This window comes from Dermacentor variabilis, chromosome 6 (genome assembly GCF_050947875.1).
Source record: "Dermacentor variabilis isolate Ectoservices chromosome 6, ASM5094787v1, whole genome shotgun sequence".
Lineage (NCBI taxonomy): Eukaryota > Metazoa > Arthropoda > Arachnida > Ixodida > Ixodidae > Dermacentor > Dermacentor variabilis.
The window spans coordinates 41,013,212-41,035,841 of record NC_134573.1 but is presented as its reverse complement, the minus strand read 5'-3'; the positions used below and the strand labels follow the sequence as shown (position 1 = coordinate 41,035,841).

At 46.5% G+C, this 22,630-nt stretch overlaps 1 protein-coding gene across 1 annotated transcript; it reads left to right on the top strand.

Moving 5' to 3' along the window:
• The first annotated feature begins 510 nt into the window (after positions 1–510).
• On the top strand, positions 511–22,345 carry LOC142584755 (glutathione S-transferase B-like). The gene is made up of 4 exons (XM_075694989.1): positions 511–784; positions 12,749–12,962; positions 16,749–16,940; positions 22,039–22,345. Exons 1-4 carry the CDS (start codon positions 687–689, stop codon positions 22,228–22,230), a joined length of 696 nt encoding a protein of 231 aa, XP_075551104.1. The 5' UTR covers positions 511–686; the 3' UTR covers positions 22,231–22,345.
• Positions 22,346–22,630: the final 285 nt, after the last annotated feature.

Genomic DNA, 22,630 nt, shown 5'->3' with positions numbered 1-22,630 from the left:
TATCTGGGCAACATCGAAACAATTAGGACAGCAAATTCTTGCTAATGGTTGTCAGGTATGCGTACTGATGCATCATTTACTTATTTGTTATTTATTCTCTCAACTTTATCCACATTCAGCAGGACCTGTGCTCATTGAATGATGTGTGGCATACAGGTGGGCCATTGCTGGAGCCAGTGCTATGCGTTCTCTGTGTTTTGTTTCGTTTATCTTCTTTTGGCAGCAATTTACGCCTAAGAGAAAATCGATTAATCCTGCACACTGACCAATGGAAGCAAAAAGACACACTCGGCGCAAGTGGACCAGCACTTATCACCAGCGTACACCTTCCGACATGCCGGCGTCCGTCACTGCGCGCGGCGGTTGCGCAAAGGCGCGCACAAACGGCACTCGGGGCATCGCCTGCCCCACAGCGCTTCCCATTCAAAGCGTCGTTCGAGCCTCGGCCGCTCGGTCAAACCAGTTTAGTGCCGCGCTCCCTGTCGGCCACAGCCCGGAGTCTCGCCGTTGCGCAATCCGGCGCCGCCCGTTTGCGTGGGACCGCCTGGGGCCGCTTCGGTCGCCGCTAGCGTGGTGCGCATAGGTGGCAGAGTGGGCGCTTTCGAAGTCGTGGAAAGAAGCGCGGAGTCGTCGACCGGCTGCTGGCGGAAGTGGGCGTGTTCGTGTGTCAAGCTATCAAGGGAGACATGGCTCCCCTCGTGCTCGGCTACTGGGACATTCGGGGCCTCGGCGAGCCCATCCGCTACTTGCTGGCCCACGCCGGAGTCCCTTACGAGGACAAGAGGTATGCGGCTCCGACATCCTGGAATTGCCGCGGCAGCGCATGCCGGTTTCCCGCCTCGTCCGGTTGCGGCTTGCGCCACACATTGTTACGGCGACACGAGGCAGGGGAGGGGAGTTCGAGCATTCCTGCTTGGCGCCGGTGCCGGAACAGGACGACGTGCTTCCGTTGAGCAGAACTCTTTGCTCGAATGTTTCCGTCTGCATGGCGATTATAGGCGGCATTGCAAAGCAAATTGCAAGCCACCACCTTTGTTTTTCAGTAAATTATTTCGGGGTTCTTCTCTCCGCCATGCTGGCAGCATTTCAGTCGGCGTCGAGGGCCCGTGCTACCATCATTTCATTGGCAATTAACAATCCCCAGCTATGGGAAACCTACACAGCATCCTCCACTGACATAGCCTAAGCGTAGTACCTTAGTAAAGTTTATTTACGGACCTCCGTTGTGGGCGTGTCGGAAGACTCTGTTCAACAGCGTCGAAAAGGGCCCAGGTGCGCGTACTTATCTCAACCCTTCTCTCGCATGACTTCGATCGAAAAGCGAGGGTAACATTTTCCAATTTTAATATACTCGTTTTCAGCTCGTGTTTTCCGGTACATTTGCCGCGCCCTCTGTAGCTCAAAAGCCTTTAGGTGCCTATTACGCTCTGAACACGGACGCCAGCGTAGCTCAAATAGAGGTGGCGACTGAGCGGGATGTTCCTTGAGCATGCGCGGAACTTTTTCGCATTGCCAGTTCTATACGTCGCAGGTTCGACACCCGGTCTATACGGCGTCAGCATCTTCGTTGGGGGCCCAATAAGAAAATGCTAAGGAGTTGTCGGCGCAATTGGTAAAATTTAAACGAAACCCGAGTATACATGAGCGCTGCAATCTTTAGAGCAGAATTCATCGGGATCCTTCATTTGCTTACTCCCGCCTAGTCCAACTGCTACTTTGAGGCAGTAAATTCCATCACTGAAATCACAGCTCGCTTAACTTTGCTCTCTGTGAGGGAGTGGCATCTGCTCCGAAGCGTTTAATAAGCTTTCATTGCAAGAAAAGTTAAAAAGGTGCCCTTCTAACGCCAAGCAGGAAGCGTATCGTTCCTGTGCTCGCCCTGTCGCGGAGCATGGCGCAATAGTATGGTATACTTTCCTAGATATTAACACTTCAAATTCGGAACGTATTCAGCAGCTCACCGCAGGCTTACTTTTATCGGATTCTTCGTCTCTCATCGCTGAGTATATTTGAGCCACTGCAGCGGCACCCGCTGAATATTCCCGCACAGCTGCTCGATTTAATTTTACTTTATATACATTTAAAAAACCGGTTTATTTGTGAACCGTAATTTCCGTAATGTAGCACACGAGGAACTACTGGAAGTGATCACTCGTCAATTTTTCCTCGCTGTTTTACCGATTGGAACTTATTCCCAATTGCTTAGGTAGTGTACTGCTCTTGCTTTTAAATATTGCCTAATACCACCCAAATTTTCTGCGGCTTGGGCAGCAATTATTGCTTTAAGTATGTCAAAATAGAAAAAAATAAACCCATAGAAATATGACTTGGCTCCTGGTTTGATCTTTCGGGGAAGCGCCGAAAGGTCAGTCAGTAACATTCGTAACTTCAACGCCAGCTTTCCCCGAAGTCCACTCCCGAGCTGCACGTTGGGCACCTTACTGGTCGGAAAAAAGCAGATTGGACAGCCATATTGGTTTCTTGAAAATGAGCATTCCTTCGCGAATCCTTTCTCGGTTGCTCACAAGCATAGTCTATAGCTAATATGGAGAGCTTACGTAAGCTTCCTCAATATTTTGGTTAATATAGAAGAATGATTGCCGGCCAATCAACACAGCTGAGTCTCACTCGTGATGCAGCTTCGCAAAATTATTTTCTCGCGAAAAATGAAAACCTTTATATGGCATTCTTCCTGTGAAGATGTTTACCCTCGGAAGGTTGCAGTGCTGCGTTATTCAAGAATGCCAGCAAACTTGAAGGGGAAAAATGGAGAGGCAAACATAGACGAAGCGACATGTGAAGGCGACAGGAAGGAAGCGGAAGCCACCTTACTGACTTTTCCGTGTCTGCACGCCGTACGTTCTGTCAGGATCAATCTTTACAAACTAGCTCAATTTTTTGTCGTTCTGTGTCGATTCGATTGTAACCGGCTACATGTTGCGTAATAACGGCACTTTTATTAAATTCGACCTTATGCCCGCACTCGCGGTGCGATATAAGAGCCTTTTTGTGGGTCATAATGCGCCGTGCATTCAATTATCGATACTGGTGTGTTCAAAGTAAATGACTACGTTAAAACTACTTTCTATGAACGGCGCTGCCATAGCAGGCAACCACGTTGGTGTCATTTCTGTCTTGCTGTTGGCGGCTGTAGGATCTGTTTTAGTGCCGCTTCCACTATGCAGCGAGATTGCGCTTCTCCAATGGATTTCTTGACTTCCAGGTCCCCTGCGCTTAAAGCATCATACTGAGTAAATCACTTTTAAAGATTGTCATTCTTTGATTATTTGCAGGCTTTGACGAGGCACTTTTAGGGATATGGATCGTGACCGAAAGTTCGGAGAAGTAGTGAAAGAAGCCTGTGGAAAGACCAAGTCTTCTTCATTTACTCTTGTTTACTTGCATACCTACAGCGCCCACTGTTGGGCATTAGAGTAGGGAGGAATGGTACTATACAATGTATGTATATATACAGATGGTGGATTGTACAAGAGAGTTCATCTAATACATGTTACAACACCATATTTAACGCAGCAACTAATACAACATTGCGCCTATTGTTATGACATGCAAAAGGAATACCCTTCTCATAAGAAGCCAACAAACACTGACACCAAGGACAACATGGGCGCTTTTTAAATATCCCCAATGTTGTCCTTGGTGTCAGTGTTTGTTGGCTTCTTATGATATGACTAATAAAAATCGGGCCCCTCGGTTAACCCCCTTTCTTCTCGTTTAAGAGGAATACCCTGTAATACATAATACAACACAATACTATCGAATAGTGATTAAGGCAACGTAACACTTGGGGGTAACATTAAAAACCCTGAACAGAAAAAGGTCACTCTTTTACACCAAGGAAAAACAAGTTTTTGTTCTAAACATACAAATGCCGCGAAAGCAATTCGCTCAGCAGTAGAGCGGAGCGGAAGCGCGAATGCGCATGCGCCCTATGGTTAGCGGGTTAGCGGAGTGACAAACACTGTCTGCTTACAAGCCGCCTGAGCGGAGCGTGCTGTGCAGCGCGTTGGCGTCATAATGGATTAGATTTGATGGAAAACCAAGCTATCACGTGGCGTTCCTCAAGAGGGCGCTTTATTTTCCACTGGATAAATTGTACTGGTAGCACATTACAACCGCACGTCTAGATACCTCACGGACAAATGAGTTATATTTATTCGTTTTTCTTTATAAAAGTGATAGATGGGTCTTTTTTTTTTCCTTTCATTACCCTGAATTTGGCCAGAGCGCGCTCCGACCACGAAAGGTCCGCTTCGCTACGCTAAACATGTAACTAAAACGTGAAAATCGCCCGCCGCTCAGCTGTGTGCTTATCGGGGCAACTCTGAGCTGAGCGGACCGTAAAGACGCTCAGCTAAAACACTGTCATGCGGCAGCTTATTCCAGTCGCGTAGTCTTGAGAAAGAATCAATGCTTATATAGATTGATACGGCATTTGTAGTCTTGTACTTTTAGCCGATGATTTCTTCTGGATGATATTCAACTGGAGTTCCTCATGTACAGGTCCCTGCACAAATCAGTCTTGCCGGTATAAATGTGAAAAAAAGTTTCAGAAGTAAATATTTACGTCCGTTTTTGCGGAGTGGCCATCCCAAATTAACACGTATTCATTATGAGCTCGTGAAATCATAGTTGGCGGTAACGACCCGGTCTGCGCGTTTTTGTATTCGTTCCAGTTGATTGTTTTTCTTTCTGGGTCCCAGGCAGAACGACCGTACTCGATATGGGACGAATGTTTGTGAAAGTGCTTAGTGCTTCTTTTACCTTATGGGGGCTCTCCAGAAATTACGTTTTACAAAATTTAACACACGACTACCCTTCTGTTGCCGCACTCTCTGTAGAGTCATTCCAAGAAATATTATTTTTAAACACCACGCCTAAGCACTTATAACTGCTTACCTCAAACAATTTTTCACTGTGTATCAAGTTGCTTGTGACAGCGGGGCACCCATTGTTCGTCAAGCGAATGACAACGCACTTGGCAGAGTTGAATTTCATGCTCCATCTGTCGCAACACGTGGTCAGTGTCAGAAGGTCACTTTGTAAGATACTTGAGTCGGCAGGGGACGTAATGGGGCGTTATATGCAAATATCATTTGCATACATGCGTATGTGACTGGAAGGATGCTTCCCTATGTCGTTTATGGTTATCAAAAATAACAGGGGTGTCTTCACCATAATTTACGTCATCTATAGTATCAAGGACAGATAGTTTACTGTTCCTTTTACTTTTGACATCCAGAGATATTTCTGATTACATTTTAGTTTGTCACCTAACGTGCTCAGATATGTAGCCTCTGCTTGTCTCATTTCTTTTATTGATTCGTGTAAATCTTTCATCTTAACATGCATATCGAAATCCGGGTATGCGCAACATTTGCGATATAATCGGTGCCTTGTGTTAATAATTCATGGAACATTGCGGCTCATCGTTGGCTTATCAGTGTCGTGGGGAAGATGTGATGCGTGAGGGAATGTGGATTTGAGCCAATGACAGTAGTTTAGCTTTAAACGTCCGGCAGAATTTACGTCAATGTTCGAGGTGTGCTGTCGAAATTCTGGTAGAAATTTAGCGGTCAAGTTCCAGAGATAGGCATAACTAATCTGCTTTATTGTCAAAACACCCTCCGAGGCGGTCGGATTTTTCGGCGCATAGCAGCATACGTTAATTTTCCAGTAACGATGTCATGGTCGCTTGTTCCAGGAATTGCGGTGACGCTGGACACAAGATCTCAATCTTTACAGAGAAACAGATCGAGTGCGATTTCCTTAGCTGATTCTAAACTTGTTGGCATTTGAACGAGGAATCCGCTTTTATCAGCTCGCAAAATGCTGTGGAGATAAGACTAATTTTTTTGTTGAAAACTTCAACATTTAGTATGGGGGAAGCTAGTCGCCACGAAGAATATATGTCGTGTTTAAAGAAAGCAGTACGTCATTCAATTAAATGAAACACTCCGGTGACCTGCAGTTTGTAGGTGTGTAAGACGATCCAATTGCTACGTAGTAGTCATTTGCTAGCATCACTTTACACCGGACCGTTTGAGGAAAGGCTGCTTTCCAAGTTGATTAGAGTTCTGCTCAAGCTGCTGTGAATCAAAACAAAAACACCACCACCGTGGCTATTGCGGTCTTTTCTGTACACATCGTAGTCTGACGGAAATATTTTGCCGTTGTAGACTGAGGTATCTAGTTATGATTCTGGTACCAATCCTTGCGTGAGGTTTTGTCAATTGCAAAAAGGATTCAAACTGATGTTCATTTTTATATATATTTTAGACTTCGACAATTCGGAACAATGAAATTAACGTTATGTGCTGTCTACCGAGATGTGGCGAACTGTGGTGGCTGTCCATCCTTTGTGTCATCAGTACCAGCATTATACTTGTACTTTCTTTTTTGCCTATCTTCAGCTTATTGAAGATAACTTTGAAGTCACCGCCACGTCATTCAACGATATGAAACAACTTGCGCTCAAGACGAACCTTTATTTTTATTTCTCTTACATAAACTTGCACCCTTTTGGGGCATTGTCCCAGAAAATAACCCATCTTACGTGCCTTTCTTTTAACGCTGCGTTCCCTGTAACTAAGTGTCACGAACGGCACGCTCATATCAGTGATATCTAGCGTAGTGAAAGGAAAGTAGAGGTTGCGCAGCATTCAGGAAAGGCGCGCAAAGTAGGTGACTTTTGTTAGGCAAGATGAGCCCCAAAGAATGTAAAATATTTTTGAAATCTTATCAAAACCAGAAATCTTTCTAAATTTTCGAATATTTCCGTCTAGCGAATATACCTGCACGGCCCGTATACCTGTTTTTTTTTTTTTTTTTTTGCACCGGCGCGTTCAGTATCGCGAAACAAGTTTTTTTTCTTATTCGTCTCGTATTGTCCCTCTGTCTCCAGCACGACCATTCGATGGCGAATTTGATTACTCATTAGTATTACGTTTGACATTCACAAACAATTGCATGACATCATGTATACTAGAACCAGTTAGCGTGTAAGAACATGTTTTTTTTTTTCGTAAAGAATGTTCTGCAACAAAATTCTGACGTATGTAATTATTTGGTCTATTGAAGACATCACAAACAAAAAACATTTGCAAGCTTTATCTCAATTTATTTAAGGGTGACGGCTCCTTTCCTAGCTTCGCCTACTCTCTGTCATTAAAAAAACCGCATTCTCACGATCCAAGGACGGCTTCTGAACAATGCTGGCAACACGTTTGAAGGCACGCCCCCTCTTGTCGTCGATCACGCACAGGTAGAAGGCGTCGCCTCTTTTTGCTGCAGTTGTGCAACCACTAAGATCAAGTGCACTGCCGCCGTAACTGGGGAACTGTCGTGTACAGCGGTTGATTCGTTGACTGCAGACCGTTCTCTTGGACCTGCTTTGTGACGTTCTTTACCAATCCATGTGCAAACAACGCTCATACAGCCTTTATGGAAGGGCACTCGACCTCTGCACAAACACGTAAACGGCGCCCTTCGAGACAAGCAGTTGCCTTATCTTAGGTATGCGTGGCAGGAGTTGGAGAGTGCTCCAATTTGGTGAGGGGCGTTGCCCGTACAGCGATACGGCCGCCCGACGTAGGAGTGCGAGACAAGACCGGCGTCACTGCGGGGAAAAAAAATTAACGCAGGCATCAGCTGACAGCTTCTTTAAGGGCAAGATGACTCGTTCATAATTTGTTCCCCTAACATAGCAATCGTCATACTGCTTATCTGGCGCACGAGTATTCTCCAAGTGAGAGTTTCATCACGCGATGCTTGTATGTAATGTAGATTTCCTCGATGTGACAGTTCGGCTTGGCAGTTAGGTAATAAGAATATTGACATTTTCAATAAGAATATTGTAACCGTAAGACCCCGGCAAGCATACAGCTTGCAAACATTACAACAGCCATGTAAAATTTTTGCTCATTCTAGTAATACTTCTTGACCGCTAGCGTTCGAATCTGTTAAAAGCACAAGACGTTACAGACACCTTTGCAGGCGCAGGAAAGCGTAGAGTGGCCTTCGTCTTGCATTCACAAGAATTGTGGTTTGTTCGATGTGGAGGTAACATAACCAAGCGGTGCTGCAAGAAATGCTCGGACGGAGCAGTTGCTGCCCTCGATATCCAGGCTAGACCCGCTTGCATATACAATCCCCGATTATGAAATCCGTTCAAATTGACTATTAGCACTCCACTGATATGTCATGACTTTTTCGCGTGCTTATAAAGTCGGTGATCTGTAGCGGACAGAAATTGCGAGGCGCTTCTCGCGGCACTTGGTCGCGTCCTTGCAACGGCACGTGCAGTCGTGGCGATGCGCCTGTACTCGGATCGAAGTGCCGGCGTATATTCGTATATTGTTCCAGGGTCGAGGCTGCGCTCATCGCGTGAAGAAACGCAATAGCTTCTGCAGGCGAGCGAGATCACATGCTATCCAGAAGGGATACTGCCCGCGTAGTCGGGTTACGGCTGTCCGTGCAGATCCGGTGCCGCAGCGTCTTCGCACGTCCCCTGGAGAAGCTGTTCACTCTGATTTTGACTGGCAACCAGACGCGAAGGGTGTCAAGAACACGTTAGCTGCATCAGCAAATTAGGCTTCAATAGCAAATTTGAGCTTACCGTGAAGCTCGGTAAGCCGAAAAAGTTGCGATGACGCAATGCAGCTGCCGACTGCATTAAGTTTCTTGCCCTAGCTTAATGCAACTTCGTGTACGTTGGCAGTGCCTACTCAAGGGCAGTTCATTGTTTATTGCTAAAGGTCTGCCCTGCGTTACAGGATAACGAGACTAGCAAGTTTTTTATAACGTTTTCTGTATCCAAACGGATCAAATATGCGAAAATGCATGGAAGTCCACGACGTCGTACGGACGTGCATAATTTAGGGTTTCGGAGCTAAATCCAATAAAGGGAAAGTTCTACCTTCGGTTTCAATGAGTAAATATATTTCAAGATAATAAAACTTACTTTTCAGACCATTTGAGCATCGCAAACTGGTTCAGTGCTGGCCACTGCTATCTCCGTGAACGCGAGAGTAATTTTGGCCTGAGATTTGAAGCAGCCCATTAGATCCGTAAGCCAACACTGTCCAGAACAATAAGGCTTATTTCGTATAGTTGCAAAAATTTAGACGTTATTGGTAACTGAAATGAAAACATACCACCTGCTTCAATTCGCACGTGCCAAAATTTAGAGACGGTCAATTGCAGAGTTTTCTTTCCAGCTATTTACTCATTACAGCGCTGGCAGACATTAAGCGAAACTAATATAATCGCTGCTTGGTTTATAACTGAACGTTGAATTATCTGTAGTTACTATGGCTCTGATTACTTTGACTCTTTTATTAACGTGACCATTGCAGAATTTAAACCTGTGAGTGCTTCGATCTGGAAGACTCGGTAGGAATTCTGAATTTAATTTCCGATAGGAGATATGCATGCATGCTTGTCGCCCGAGACAACGATATTTGGCATACCGAATACAGATTGTGCTCTTCACAATAAGGGAAGCTTCGTAGCAAATCGCGTGTAGATGGCGAGGGACCCACTTCGGGGCGTCTTCTCTATTCAGGTTTCGTCTTATTTTGAACCAAAAAGCTTTTGGCAATATAATAGTGCCTAGAATCACACAAACGTTATGTTTCTATGGAGTTTGGCATATTTTGTGACTACCCAGTAGGATGCCAACGTCGAATTGGTTAACATGAGCTTTATTTCAACAGTAACAAGGAGCACTGAGAAGAGATAACCAAACAGAGCAGCAAAGCCAAATGATACTTTACACACTGAACGAAATCCCCTGTTAGCGAAGAAAGTTTCAGACGAAAACAAAATGACTGCTTCCCTATTTCTAGCGGGCCTAAATGTGCGCGAGTTATGCATTTTTTGTGTTTTTCAGCTGTGATACTCAGGTAGGTCGCCTCTTTTTCGGTACCCAAGCTTCCCATTTTGTCGCATTAAGAAACAAAAATAAATGGCGTGGAGTTGGAAGCAGCCACATCACGTTATCCCACCGCTTGGCCCATATCTGTATTCTGTCCGATGATTAATCAGACTCGGCTATACATCAGCGAAACATGTGAAGCCTTGCGGTGTTCAAGGTCAGCGCTGATTCGTTGCGCGCGTCTTGAACGTTTACGTAGTTTACTGCTTTCAGTCGAATCGAACTATGCAAACTCGCAAATTCGGTTTTCTTTTCCTTCTTAGCGTGACGTCGCAAGTCGGCGCCCTGTCTGTCCTGTATTTATTTTCGTATTGCGCAATTTCGCGCTGTAATTTCAAGTAGGATATGGCACTGTGTCATTAGAGCAGATTTTTAAGTTGCTTCAAACCTGGCATACTTCTTATTGTGCACATTTACGAGCACAGCAGCGTTTTACTTCTCTGCCCGCAGCGCTTTCCTCCTGTGCAATACCGCATTTTTCATAAGAGCAGTGTCGCGCTCCCAAACGTAGCTCAAAGCTACAAAGCAAACACATGTGACTTCTCGTAAAGAAATTAGCATTGGTTTAAATTGCAGTGTAGAAAATAATCGTGAAAAGGGAAATAAAAGTGAACGAAAAGATAGCTTGTCGCCGGTGGGAGCCGAACTCGCAACCTTCGCATTACACGTGCATGCGTTGCACTACCAGTTGTGCGACGGTGACGGCTATGGATTCGTCCACTACCTTGGGTATTTGTTACACTAGATCTAGCCCCAGGAGTGTTAAGCCAGCGCAACTCAGTCAGGGTGCGCCCCGTGTCTTGAACAGAGTTGTGCAGCTTCGAAGCTTTGGTAAATTGCAAAGGTCTTTCTAAGAAGTTTTAGTTCTGAGGAATCGCCTCTACCAACGTCTGACAAGTTCGTTTCTTGAAACCGTTACACATTGTGCATTTCCACAGAATTTATTTCTTGATGGCATCTTTCGTTCATCGATTACAATATATGCCTCAAATCTAGCCAAGAATCCGAGGTGCTCAAAACCAGCTAAAAGTTGTCACGGTCGGATTTGTTTAGTCGAACTGTTTATTTAGTTGGCTAAAGAGCGTACAAGCCTGTTAATTTAACTCACCATGATAGCGGGTAAAACGACTCTCCTTTACTGATCAACTATCAGGCCTGTTTTATGCTTAATTTCTTTTTGCTAGCTTTTTCTTCATATTGATAAGTAATTATTACAAGCCGCCGAACTGGAACCTCGGTGCTACCATTAGCAGCGCTAGCTGGTACCCCAACGGTCTTTTGCAACTAGCTACTTGTTTCTTTGCCTCCTTTTCTGATTTGCTCTTGTGATTAGCTGGTTATGGTAACTTTCGGCGTAGCTAGGAACCAGGTAGGACACAGCTGCTGCCCTTAACGGCACTGTCAAGGTTTGCTTTATGCTGCTCTGCAAAATATTCAACGCGAAGCTTTCTGGTCCCCGTTCTGTACCCGAATCTAGCCGCCGGCGAGTAGATTCTTCAGTCCCAAAGTGCAGCAGCTGTCACCGCTGGTTAAGCCCGCTCCACCAGCAGTAGCTACTCTCGCAAGCTTGGTCTGGACAGGGCTGCTCCCACTGGTCTAGCGTAGGATTAGGGATTGGCGCTAGGTTGGGAGTATTGTGGAATCCCCAGGGCTGCATGGTATAAGGCACATTCATTGCACAGTAGGTATATATACCCGCATAAATCCCCAGTCTTCGCCTATTCTCCGTAATGATTATGTGCGACTGCGGCAGAAGCGATATAGAATGCTGAAATCTACTCTGCACACGTGTGATACTTTTAGTGCGCATACTTATCAGTTCCTTCCGTTCACAAACACTGCACATCGCCGCCTTTCTCGTGACATCGCTGCGTTGACGTGAATTTGCGTGATGTGCTGTTTGCATTTCAGCATAGCTTCTGGACGGTGTAAACACGTAAACAGCACGTAAACATCGAGTGAGATTAAATTTGGGACCTTTGCGATGCATTAGGCATCAAGCTTGAGTGAGGTTGCTTGTCGCATGGGACAGCAATCTACACAGTTCCGTGTTTAGCATTTTGTTGTGTGGTATTCAATTCAGATTCACTAAAGCTTCGCTTTATACATTCCAACATGCGTTGAATCTTTCTTTGTTTTTAATGTAACTTTAAATATGTATGTATTTAGAAGAGCTATGAATTGTGCTAGTTGGTGTGTATTCATTTTTCTTGCGCTAAGTAACACTGGATATGAAGCGGGCACGAAATGCGCTGCCCTGTGTCACCTCGTGTCCGCATCATATCCAGTGTTCGTTTCGTCCCCGTTACTTCTTACAGCACTTGACGCAAGAAAAATGAATGCAGGTACAGTCAGTGTACCCTTCAAGTTTTGTATTGTTTCACTGCTTGGACCGAACGCATGCGTTCGCTTTCGTTATTTCCTTCGAAGTGTGTGTTTGTGTCCCTACGTATAAACGGGTTTGCATTGACAATTAATGTGCTCCTCACAATATCGAACACAGAACGCGACATTGCGCTCACGAGGACATCGCGTTAGATTGCATATGCTTCCATTGCACTAGAATATGGCTGCTTTAAATGTTTTGCGAGTAGTACAAGGGGCTTTGGGGAAGGAAAAAAGAACCAAGTCGGACTTAACCATAACTGCTGATGTCCTGAGATTGACCTAGTTTCGGGACGCGGGGAACGGATGTGTGCAAGAACACGTCGATAGTTGTAGGAGCCCAACAGAATTACATGTAAAGAAAATCGAGGAAACCATCCTAAGAATTTTCCCACCGTAATACAGGTATGGCTTCGGCGACGGCCCGGAACCCAGCCGGGACGAGTGGCTGGCGGTGAAGTACAAGCTGGACCTGGACTTCCCCAATCTGCCGTACATCATCGATGGCGACGTGCGGATGACTCAAAGCCAGGCCATCTTGCGCTACCTGGGACGCAAGCACGGCCTAGCACCGAAGGACGAAGAAACAGTGCGCAGGGTTGAAATGCTCGAGCACCAGGTGATGTGTGGCAGGGCATAAACCACCGAGAAACGCATTCTTGGTCACACAGTATTTAAATAGAAATTTTCTTAGCCTCATACGTCGCACATTGAGATTCCGAATGTCAGTCGAGCTTGTGTAAACAGGAATGGTGTATTCAAGGGCGGACTACGACAGCAGTGGCTCAATTGTTCGATCCAAACACCTCAACGCCGATGGGACAGGATAGTCGGTTGTGGTGTACAGTTCCTGCAACAAAAGTCGGCAGCTCAGCGTGCCAGCCAGAACAGTCGACTTTGGACGCGCAGTCGTTGTGTATATATTCCGACTGGTGTCTCGTCGTGAAGCGGAGGGCGGCTCTCACGGAGGGAAGGGCATTCGCTACCATGGTGTTTTTGGGAGGGTCACTCGTGTGGCCGTGATTGCATCCACGAGGCGCCGTTTTGGTTAATGCGATGGCATGCGCATTCTGTTAATGCTGAGTGTGTTCACAAGCGAATGATCCCAGGCACAGACGGGGAATATTCAATGGAAATCCACTTGTGTGTGTGTTTTTTTTTTTTTTATCAGAACGGCAATGGTGCCGATTTGGCAGTTTTCAATCCGCGCTGTCTTTTGGGGCAGGCGGTGACCTTCGGGGACGAGTGATTGTTCCGAGCATGTTCTGTGAAATGCGACGGCTGTGTTTGGGACAAACGCGCAATTACTGGAAAATAAGAACTTTTTAGTTGTAGGACATCGGCTGTTCAGTGATTACAAAAGGTTACAAGGGACTATCTGACGTTCGAAGCATAAAGGTAGAGGCCTGCGAATATTCTAGATTTCGAATACAAATAGTATTTTCATTTCGGTTCCTGCTCGAGTGGAGAATCCATTGTTCGAAATTCTCGACTAACCGTATCTCCTTAAGTAACATAAGTGTACCCTTTATTGAACTTCTGGAGAAAACACCATTACCAGTACAAGTGGGGTCTATTCCGAATGCATTTGCTGAAGGACAACAGCAGTTCTTGCGCTGACACCAGTCGCTCAGAAGCCGCGCAGGGCAGACGCGTTATAATTTCATGATTCAATAAGAATGCCTCGTTTTTAGGCGGCCTACTTATTATTCTCGATTCAGTCCAAGTTATATAACCAGTCCTCGCAACCAATTAGAACAATGTGCGGTGTTGTGCTATCGCGCCCTTCTCCAACGAACGCAGCAGTCTTCGCGGGTCCGATGTTGTGCTGTACCCGTGTCATCGCGGGCATTGCATTTATATATCATTCAACTGAAAGGAATTCATAAGCTACTCAGTTAACAGTACGTCCACTTGTGAACAGCGTTACACACATTTATGGTGTAAGCCTTTTTTAAACCACTGCGCGACATATTTCGCTTAGTTTAAATATAGTCAAGTATTCTGTGTTCCGTTCGATATACGAAGGTCGTTTCTTTCCAATGTGGCTTTCCAGAATTTGATATATTTTGAGCACCTCTAACAATAGCTGACCAATTTTTCATAGCTTATCGGTAGTTTTATTACAGAGCCCGCAGTAGCATAAGAGCCACCTCTTGCGCATGCACGGTTGCGACAGAGCCTTGCAGTGTATATTGCGTTACGTATAACTGAACACATAATGTCACATATGTAACGGACAAAAAGTAAGCAAATATTATTCAATCAGTGCCTTGGCCTGCGTTAATGCGTACATGTTTCTGGCTAATAATATTATTTTGTCTTAGACTCCCCTGAAAGATACATTCCCACTGTATTTTTTCCATCAGGATATTTTCACGAATTTTACATCGAATTGGCCACGTACGGATTGTTTTCTGCAAAGTACACTCAACTGTCCGCATTGCCAAAAAAATTGGCTGAGGGCGTAGCTTGGTTAAGCTTGGAAGATTGCGAAAGCAATACCCTTGGCTGCGCCTTGGTTCGGCTGATGGTGTGGACATGGTTGCCCTTTGTTAAACTTATGGCTATACATCATCCGACATAGCGCAAGGCAGCGCGCCGGCCACTGCGAAGAGCCGAGCTGTAGCCCCATTAATCCTCCTAGCGTGACGTCACACCAGCGAGCGCCCTCTCTCGGTAGCGCCGCAGCAGTGGCGCGCAAGGCTTCGCCTCCACCATCGATGTCGCGAGCTGGGGCCCCGTTTCTCGGTCTGGCGTGACGTCACACGGTGACGTGACGCGCAGCTGTGTAAGGAGGCGCCACGACCACCGATGGGCCGAAAGTGCGAGCAGTATTGCGTTCGTAATAAAAAAAAGGGCGAAGTGGCTGCAATATTTGCAATCAAGACAGCATAGTTTGCGAATGCGCGAAATAGTGTAGAGTGCAGTTGACATTTGGAGCCGACCAACTGAGCTATAGAGCGATAACACAAACACAAATAACGATGGAACAAACTAAGCTTTACGTTAGCAAAGCTGAAGATGCAAATGTGCGTAAGACAGCAGACGGGCGTTTCTAAAATTCCGTCCCAGCGTTCGCGTCCTCGGCATAACTGAGCCAACGAGCACAGCGAAGGATGAAAGAACGAACGCGGAGCCCAGCGGGTGATGAAAGGCGGCGATAGCGAAGAGAGCGCAAGGAGGAAAGCAGAGGAGGGAGCAGCGAAACCATGAGGCGGAAGGGGAGGTAATGGCGAAAGACTGAGAGGAAAAGCGTACTGCGGCGACGATGGCCACGTGATCGCGCCACAGTAGCGTGCGTCGTCTGTTCATCGATGACGCCACCGATACCATACATTGAAACAAAGCGCTGCTTGAGCGGAGGTCTGTCTTTGGCGGCTGCTGTGAACCGCGCCCACGCGACACCCACACGCTGCCTCTCGCGAACTCCCGATTAGCAAGGCCGTCGCGTCAAACTTCGCTTGGTTTAGAACGTACCGCACGATATGGATTGTGTGCGCCAGCCAATATATCACGAAATAAAAATACTTAGAGCTGCACTCAAATTTCACATTAGGGAGTACCGTAATCGTAGTTGAATATTTAATAGGGACGGAGTGAGAACATAGGCATCTTTAACAACTACAGAAGGGAATAGGTTTGGGCATGCCGGTTATTCGTCGTAAGGGATGTAACATAGCGCCCACGCGTCACGTTGTCCTATCTCAACTTGTCCCTCGTTCATACTGCGTTATGTTACATGCATCTTCAACAACTACTCATATACCATAACCCATATAGCTCAAGGACTGCCTTGATATGGTACACCAGTGCATCATCATATCGCTTCTATTCGTTGCGTGACCCACCCAAGTCTATTTCTCAATGTCGAATCATTCAATATAATCTTTAGATTAAGAGCAAGAACTGCAGTTGGACAGATCTTCTAACTCGTAGAGCAGATACCAGGTTGGCCGACATCGTAACAATGTGCGCTGAGGGATACACAGCAGAGAGCTGTATGCATTTAGGCGGTTGGACACTATCAAGAAATGTGTAGCAATTAGATGGAACTGTTTTAAATACCACGATGTGCACAGCAAGGACCAAAAGTTATGACAGACAATCACTGTCTCTGTCCTGCCTTTCCGTCCTACTCTGCTGTCGCGCTGTGCGCGTTGATTACCAGCTAGCCTGTGGTCTCGGACCTTAAACACCAGAGAGGTAATTGGAGACCTCCGGAAGGCCTTCGACCTCCAGGGGACGAAAAGACTAAAATTATGCATTAATGTGTTAGCTCTGCGTCCAGCTTTCCTTAATGGTTCATTTTAGATTTATTTCAGAAATTTACGAATGCAAAGGAAACCGTTATCCTGATTAACTTATTTAGTTGTCACCCGCGCTGTCCTCCTCCGGATCGCAGGCCGCCGATATCGTATGGGCTGCAGTGCGCGTCTGCTACAGTCCCGACTACACCGAGGAGAAACGGGTCGAGTTCCTGGTCGACATCGCCGACAAGCTGCGCCAGGTCGACACCTACCTGGCCAAGCACGGGCCATTGGGCGCAGGGAAGAGTGTCACATACGTGGACTTCCTCCTCTACGAGGCTCTCCAGGTACGTGGCTGCAAGATCAGCACCGATGTTTGAATGAAGATTTACACGGAAAGGAAATACATCTGATAATTCTGTTTTATTGAGGCGCTTCCTAGTGAATCGGAGATCAATGACGGGTAAAGGTATACGGAAATTATCTGGGAAAGAACCATCCGCTTTGTTACCGTACGTTGGGAACGGGGTAAAGGGAGATAATGGGGGAGAATGGCTAAGAAATTGACCCTTACCTGAAGCGCGAGCACCGACGGGACGCAAAGAACGGCAGGACGTGAGCGCTGTACGGCGACACCAGCCTCCTTGCTTAGGGTGCAGTCTGATTTTTTCGCGCTGCAGGTGAAGATGCAATCGTAGCGACTCGCCCAATTACCAATTCGGTTCTTCGTAAAAAAATAAAGCACATGTATGGGAGAAAGCATGGCAGCGTCAGAGTAGTTCTAATAGATCATATGAGCTTAAGAAGCACATTAGCGCATTGATCGCCTTCTGTTGGAACGCCTGTGTATGCCAGAACTACAGGATCACCTACTTCGAATGTAGCCGTTCATCTATGCGAACCTGCACTATGGCAAGTGACTTCCACTGCGGGTTTTAGATAACAATAAAAGCGATGGTCGCAGTAAACGTATCACCCTCATTTCTCTTGGGACCATTTTTATATTTTTTTTTACTTGTGCGTTCAATTTCTCACACTCCCCAGAGTATTCGGTGCCTCTTCCATCAGGGTTACAATGTTAAAGTGGTACAATCGATTTCATGATAGTCGGTTTGCTTCCTAAGTGTCCACGAATTGATCACAGTACGACGTAGCTATGTAGGACCATTCACGCATGAACTTCAGCAACAGGCCGCGTTCCACATCCACGGGATCCACTTGAATAATCTGCTTTCCTTGAGCAAGAAATGGTTGGATCGGCTAACAGCACAAAAGTGAAGGCGGAACTGATTCAGATTGTGATAAGAGGAAGCGAACGCGATAATCGGGGAACAATTGGTGCCGACGACAAAAATTGCGTGACTTTAGTTCTGTTTTGTCTATTGATTGATTGATTGAAAACTTTATTGTTCCACCGAGCTAGGGTGCCCGCCTCTTAACCTACACGTAGGTAGGGGGGGACGACGAAGCAGTCCCCGCGCATTGAGGACGGTGAGTCTTCACGGCCTCAACGGCCAGGCGGATTGCTCGACGCTGGTCGTCTTCAGCCTCGCTCTTTCTCCATGATGCTAAATTTTTTGGCATACCCTTTGGAAAGGGGATAGCCTGCTTGGTATATTATACATCCTTTACTTTCTAGCATTTTCCTATACATCTGAATCTTTTTTTTTTCCTCTTCAAAACTTTTGTCAAACTCGCACCGCTAACGGATCCGATCGTATCAATCGCTCGCCTGTTCTTTCCACCAATCCTGCAGACATCGATTGCTTATCTCGACTACCAAAGTAAAAAAAAAACTCAGCAGCGACGTCTATCGGTGAAACGTTTCAGTTTCCAAGATTATGTATTTTTGGCGCTTTATCTTAACTCCAATGTTCGTTCTACGGTAATGATTGCAGATAGTTAAAACACTCCTGATCAGAAACAACTAAGCCATTCTTTCAGCTTCCATTTACGCCTATATCTACGGCCCTGGCCGGCCAAATGAAAAGTTCTCAATCGGATTGTACAGACCGCGTGTCCTATCTGCCGCAACAACCTGCAAGTTAACAATATCGAAGCCAGAGTGCGAACATAACTGGCTGGCGGTTGTCGGCGTTTAGACGACTTCTCTCTGTAGCGGACGTCTACACGCAAAATCTTCAACGTTCAGTGATTGAGTTCGTTCAGAGTTCTCCAATTTGGCCGTACACGATGCCCAGTAAGCGCAGCCTTTGCAGCATTCATTATAGGTCTGCGGTGGCTTGCACGAACATTCAGCAACGAAAATAATAATTTTAAGAATGCGTTTTTAAGTGTTCCATCGACGACGCCTAGACCGCACAAAAAACGCGTTCGTAAATTCGTTATTTTAGTTCTTAATTGTTCGTGCCAGGCGCCCCTGCAATAGGTATTCACAATATTATGTGTAGTTTCTTACAACGAAAAAAAAATCTTAAGTGACAGCGAGGTATAGCATGGCGATCGAGACCCTAGAACGGTGTTATAATGCACGAAAGAGATGGCACGACACAAGCGAAGCAACTACTGCTACGAAGCAGGAAGATCTCCCTGCACGTACCAGGCGTGTCGCAACGCTGGATCGATAAGGAAAGTTGTGCTGGAAGCGTCGCACTTGGGTGAGTCGCGAGATAAGCCTATCGGAAAACCGTGGGCGTTTGATGCCTAGTAAAATGATTATATAAAAATTGGCTGGGGCTTACTAAGGTTAAGCCTGGATATCTCGAAGCGAGAAGGTTCGGTGATGCTTATGGTTTAGCTTATGGTTATGCTTTATGATTTAGCCTATGGTTAGACTTACGGTTTAGCTTATGGTTATGCTTTATGATTTAGCCTATTGTTATGCTTACGGTTTAACTTATGGATATGCTTTGGTTAGCTTATGGTTATGCTATACGTGTGCCTTGTGCAGTTATGAAAGTTGCTTATCAATGATATATACCATAAATTATGCAGGATTATTAAACTTCTTTATTCCTCATTGTTGGGCACATTGTCTTGCGATTTCTGTACAGCCATAAACACAGCTCTCTGTATCGGTAGTATCACTTTCTTCTTCTTCCATGTTGAATGCGCACGCCTATTCTCTGGCAGGCGGTTATATAGTCGGCCTCCGCTATAAACACGCGCTTGCGGCGAACGTCAAACGATGACTCATAGCACGCGGCAGTGGCCACCTGCGCCGCGCGTGACGGCACGCGTGGCAGCGGCGAAAGGTCAGGCGCCGGAGTAGGCGGCGGCCACTTGCGCCGTGCGTAAGTTACTCGTGATCCGACATACGCCGGCTCGCGCGAAGCGCGGTGTTGACTAGCGAAGTGAAGTTTTCACTTCAATAGTTATTTACTACCGTTTCCGATAACACCACTGTGCACACCACGACGTAATATGGACACCGCTCCTCATCAGGAAAGCTGTGTGCGCGCGGAAGCCAGAATGCTGCCATGTGTTCCCTGCCCAGCCAAGTGAGAGGCGCGAGGCGTTTCCCATTGGCTTGATCATTTTTGCAGCCAAGTTCACTGCGCCTCTGTGAAGACCTATCTTTCCACGCACTGGCCGGGCGTGCGCCGTCGATTCCCGGACAGCACGACGACACGAACGTGCCACGAATATCGGTATAATCGCTTCCGCTATCAAAGCTGACAGGTCGGCCTTAAATCACCATGGACAGCTGAAGCAGTCTAATTTCTCCTCCGCCAGCGATCCCCACTACGGTTTTCTTTCACTCAATGACCTCATTATCCCTGCGATTTTTTTTTAAATTTCATCATACCATCTAGTTCCGGTTATCGTACACTGGGTTCCCTTCTTTTGGCACTAATTGCGGAACTCCAGCAAGCAATGGCCATTCTGCCCTTACATGGCCTGCTCACCTCAATTTCTTCCTCTCTGCCAGGAGAATATCTGCTTGCTCCTTAAAAGGTCCCTTAAATTGGTCGCACAAATTTACTAGACGTGTTCGGTACAGCTACAGTAAATCACTCGCACCACAATCTATGTGAAGCGTTTAGCACAGTATTAAGAAAGCTACGGACGATGCAAGTTACCGTTCTCCATAGCCATGCATTTTCTCAACTCGATCGCCGAAGTGATCGGGCCGAAGCTCCGCCTCCACTCGTTCTGCGTCATAATGGAACGTCGTGTCGTCTACTTCCGGTTGTCATGGAGCCAGAGCGCGAAGCCTCTCCAACCTCTCCGCGAGCCGCCTGGCAGTTGACCCCAAGCAAGTTATTGAAGCAGCGTGCCTTGCGAGCATTCTGTCGCAGCGCTGGGCGTATCCCGTATTCCGGTAACCACAGGCGACCTGGGCGTTTTGACGGATGGGTGGAGGCGTAAAGCTGAGGAAGGAGCCTTAGCATAGGCGTACATGAGCGGCCTCATAGCTCTGCACGGCCCGCGGAGCAGAGCTTAACCTCTCAATGAGCTAGTATTGCTCTAAGCAAGTGTCCATCATTGTAAACGTCTGCAAAAATGGTGTTCATGATTACGCTCCTGCCAAAAATTTATACGACCAGAAAAATAGAATACTCTTCGTTACTACTACATTAGTTCTGTGTTGAGCTCTGTGTGCCACCAGGTGGCTGCATCGTGCAGGCCGTTCGCGCATCCGCTCATGCCTTGAAACGTGAGGGCCGCTGACGCCGATCGGATACCGGCACTCCGATGCGCTGCAGCCACTCCGCTCGTCTGCTACCTTGCAGAGGGTCACAGTGTCGCTGCTTGACATAGTGCCAGTCGCTGCGTATGCAGTCCACAGCGTAACAAGGACCCACCATGGTGCTCCTGAAAAGAAACAGCGAGACAAACACTGAATTACCGCGAGGTCTCAACAAAATGAGCACGTTGTAACACCAGCAGACTACACTTGCTGCGCCGGAAGTCATGAGTGTAGTGACAAATTGTCCTTGTGTATTCCCTTTCTGTTATTTTCTCTTTTATAGAAGCAAACTAGCATTCCAACTAATTGGATCATAGTTTCTTTGCCAAAAAGTTTTAAAAATTATTGATGAGAAGCCCTGGGCAGCCAATGGAATAACTCGCTCTAGTGGCGTCATCTGGTGAAGTCACGTCACCTGATCAGGGGCAGCTTAAAACTCAGCCGAGTGGCGTGCTGTGATCGGTAACGATGTACATTTTTAAAACCCTGTACTAACTTGGACGCTTTGCGTGGTGTACTTAGATGCGTGAGATAATAGTCAGACTAACGACTTAGTACATTTGTACAAAATTGTCAAAATCGTATCAGGCTCCCCCTTAAACTACGCCGTTGTCTCCCCGTCTAAGTTACGCCCACCAGTCCTTCCATGAGGGGTTCACATTTTTTCGAGCTTCATTGTTATCCTTAAATTTTCTGCCCGTTAGTTTAGTACAGGCGGAATGCATTGACTGTACAAAATTCTTTAAGTGTGCGGTGGTATCAAGCAGGCATTGTCGCTGCTTTTCTCGCAGGTGATCAAGACCATGGGCCCAAGCACCTTCCGCAAGGGCTTCCCTGCACTCGAGGAGTACTGTAAGCGCGTGGCTGCCCTGCCGGGATTAAAGGAGTACCTGGCCTCTGACCGCTTCAAGTCCTGGCCCTTCTGGAGTCCCTACGCCAAGGCTCTTGCGGCGCAAAACAAACCACCCGCCGACGACTGCTGAGCGATTCGGTCGAGTGATCGGATCTCCTTTCCTTGCTGTGGGCTGCTTTGCTTCAACAATGATGCACTGCATTTTTCGTTTGCTGTTTAAAATAAAGTATTCTTGCTTTTCTCAACGAGGTATCCCGAATTACTCAACAGGCTGTTATTTTGTTCACTTTGTGCCTCCACTTTCTTGCTGACGGTCGCCCCAACCGTATCGACTTTGTCCGATCATGGCTCACTCGAGGTTACTTTGGCTCAGGAATGTGAATCGAGAAGAGCTGTTTCTCCACGAGGTACCCGTGAAATCTCTGCATTGAGGCTTCATTCTGGTATGCTCGATTTGGTTATACAGGCAGCCCACAAGAACATTTTTCAGATCTCTCAGCGACTGCCTAGCTTTCACGCAAGAAACCGGC

Bases quoted from the DNA above. Each gene is read 5' to 3' on its own strand.
- LOC142584755 (XM_075694989.1), top strand. From the start codon at position 687: ATGGCTCCCCTCGTGCTCGGCTACTGGGACATTCGGGGCCTCGGCGAG. The intron at 785-12,748 runs GTATGCGGCTCC...ACCGTAATACAG, and splicing joins GTCCCTTACGAGGACAAGAG to GTATGGCTTCGGCGACGGCC. The intron at 12,963-16,748 runs GTGATGTGTGGC...TCCGGATCGCAG, and splicing joins TTGAAATGCTCGAGCACCAG to GCCGCCGATATCGTATGGGC.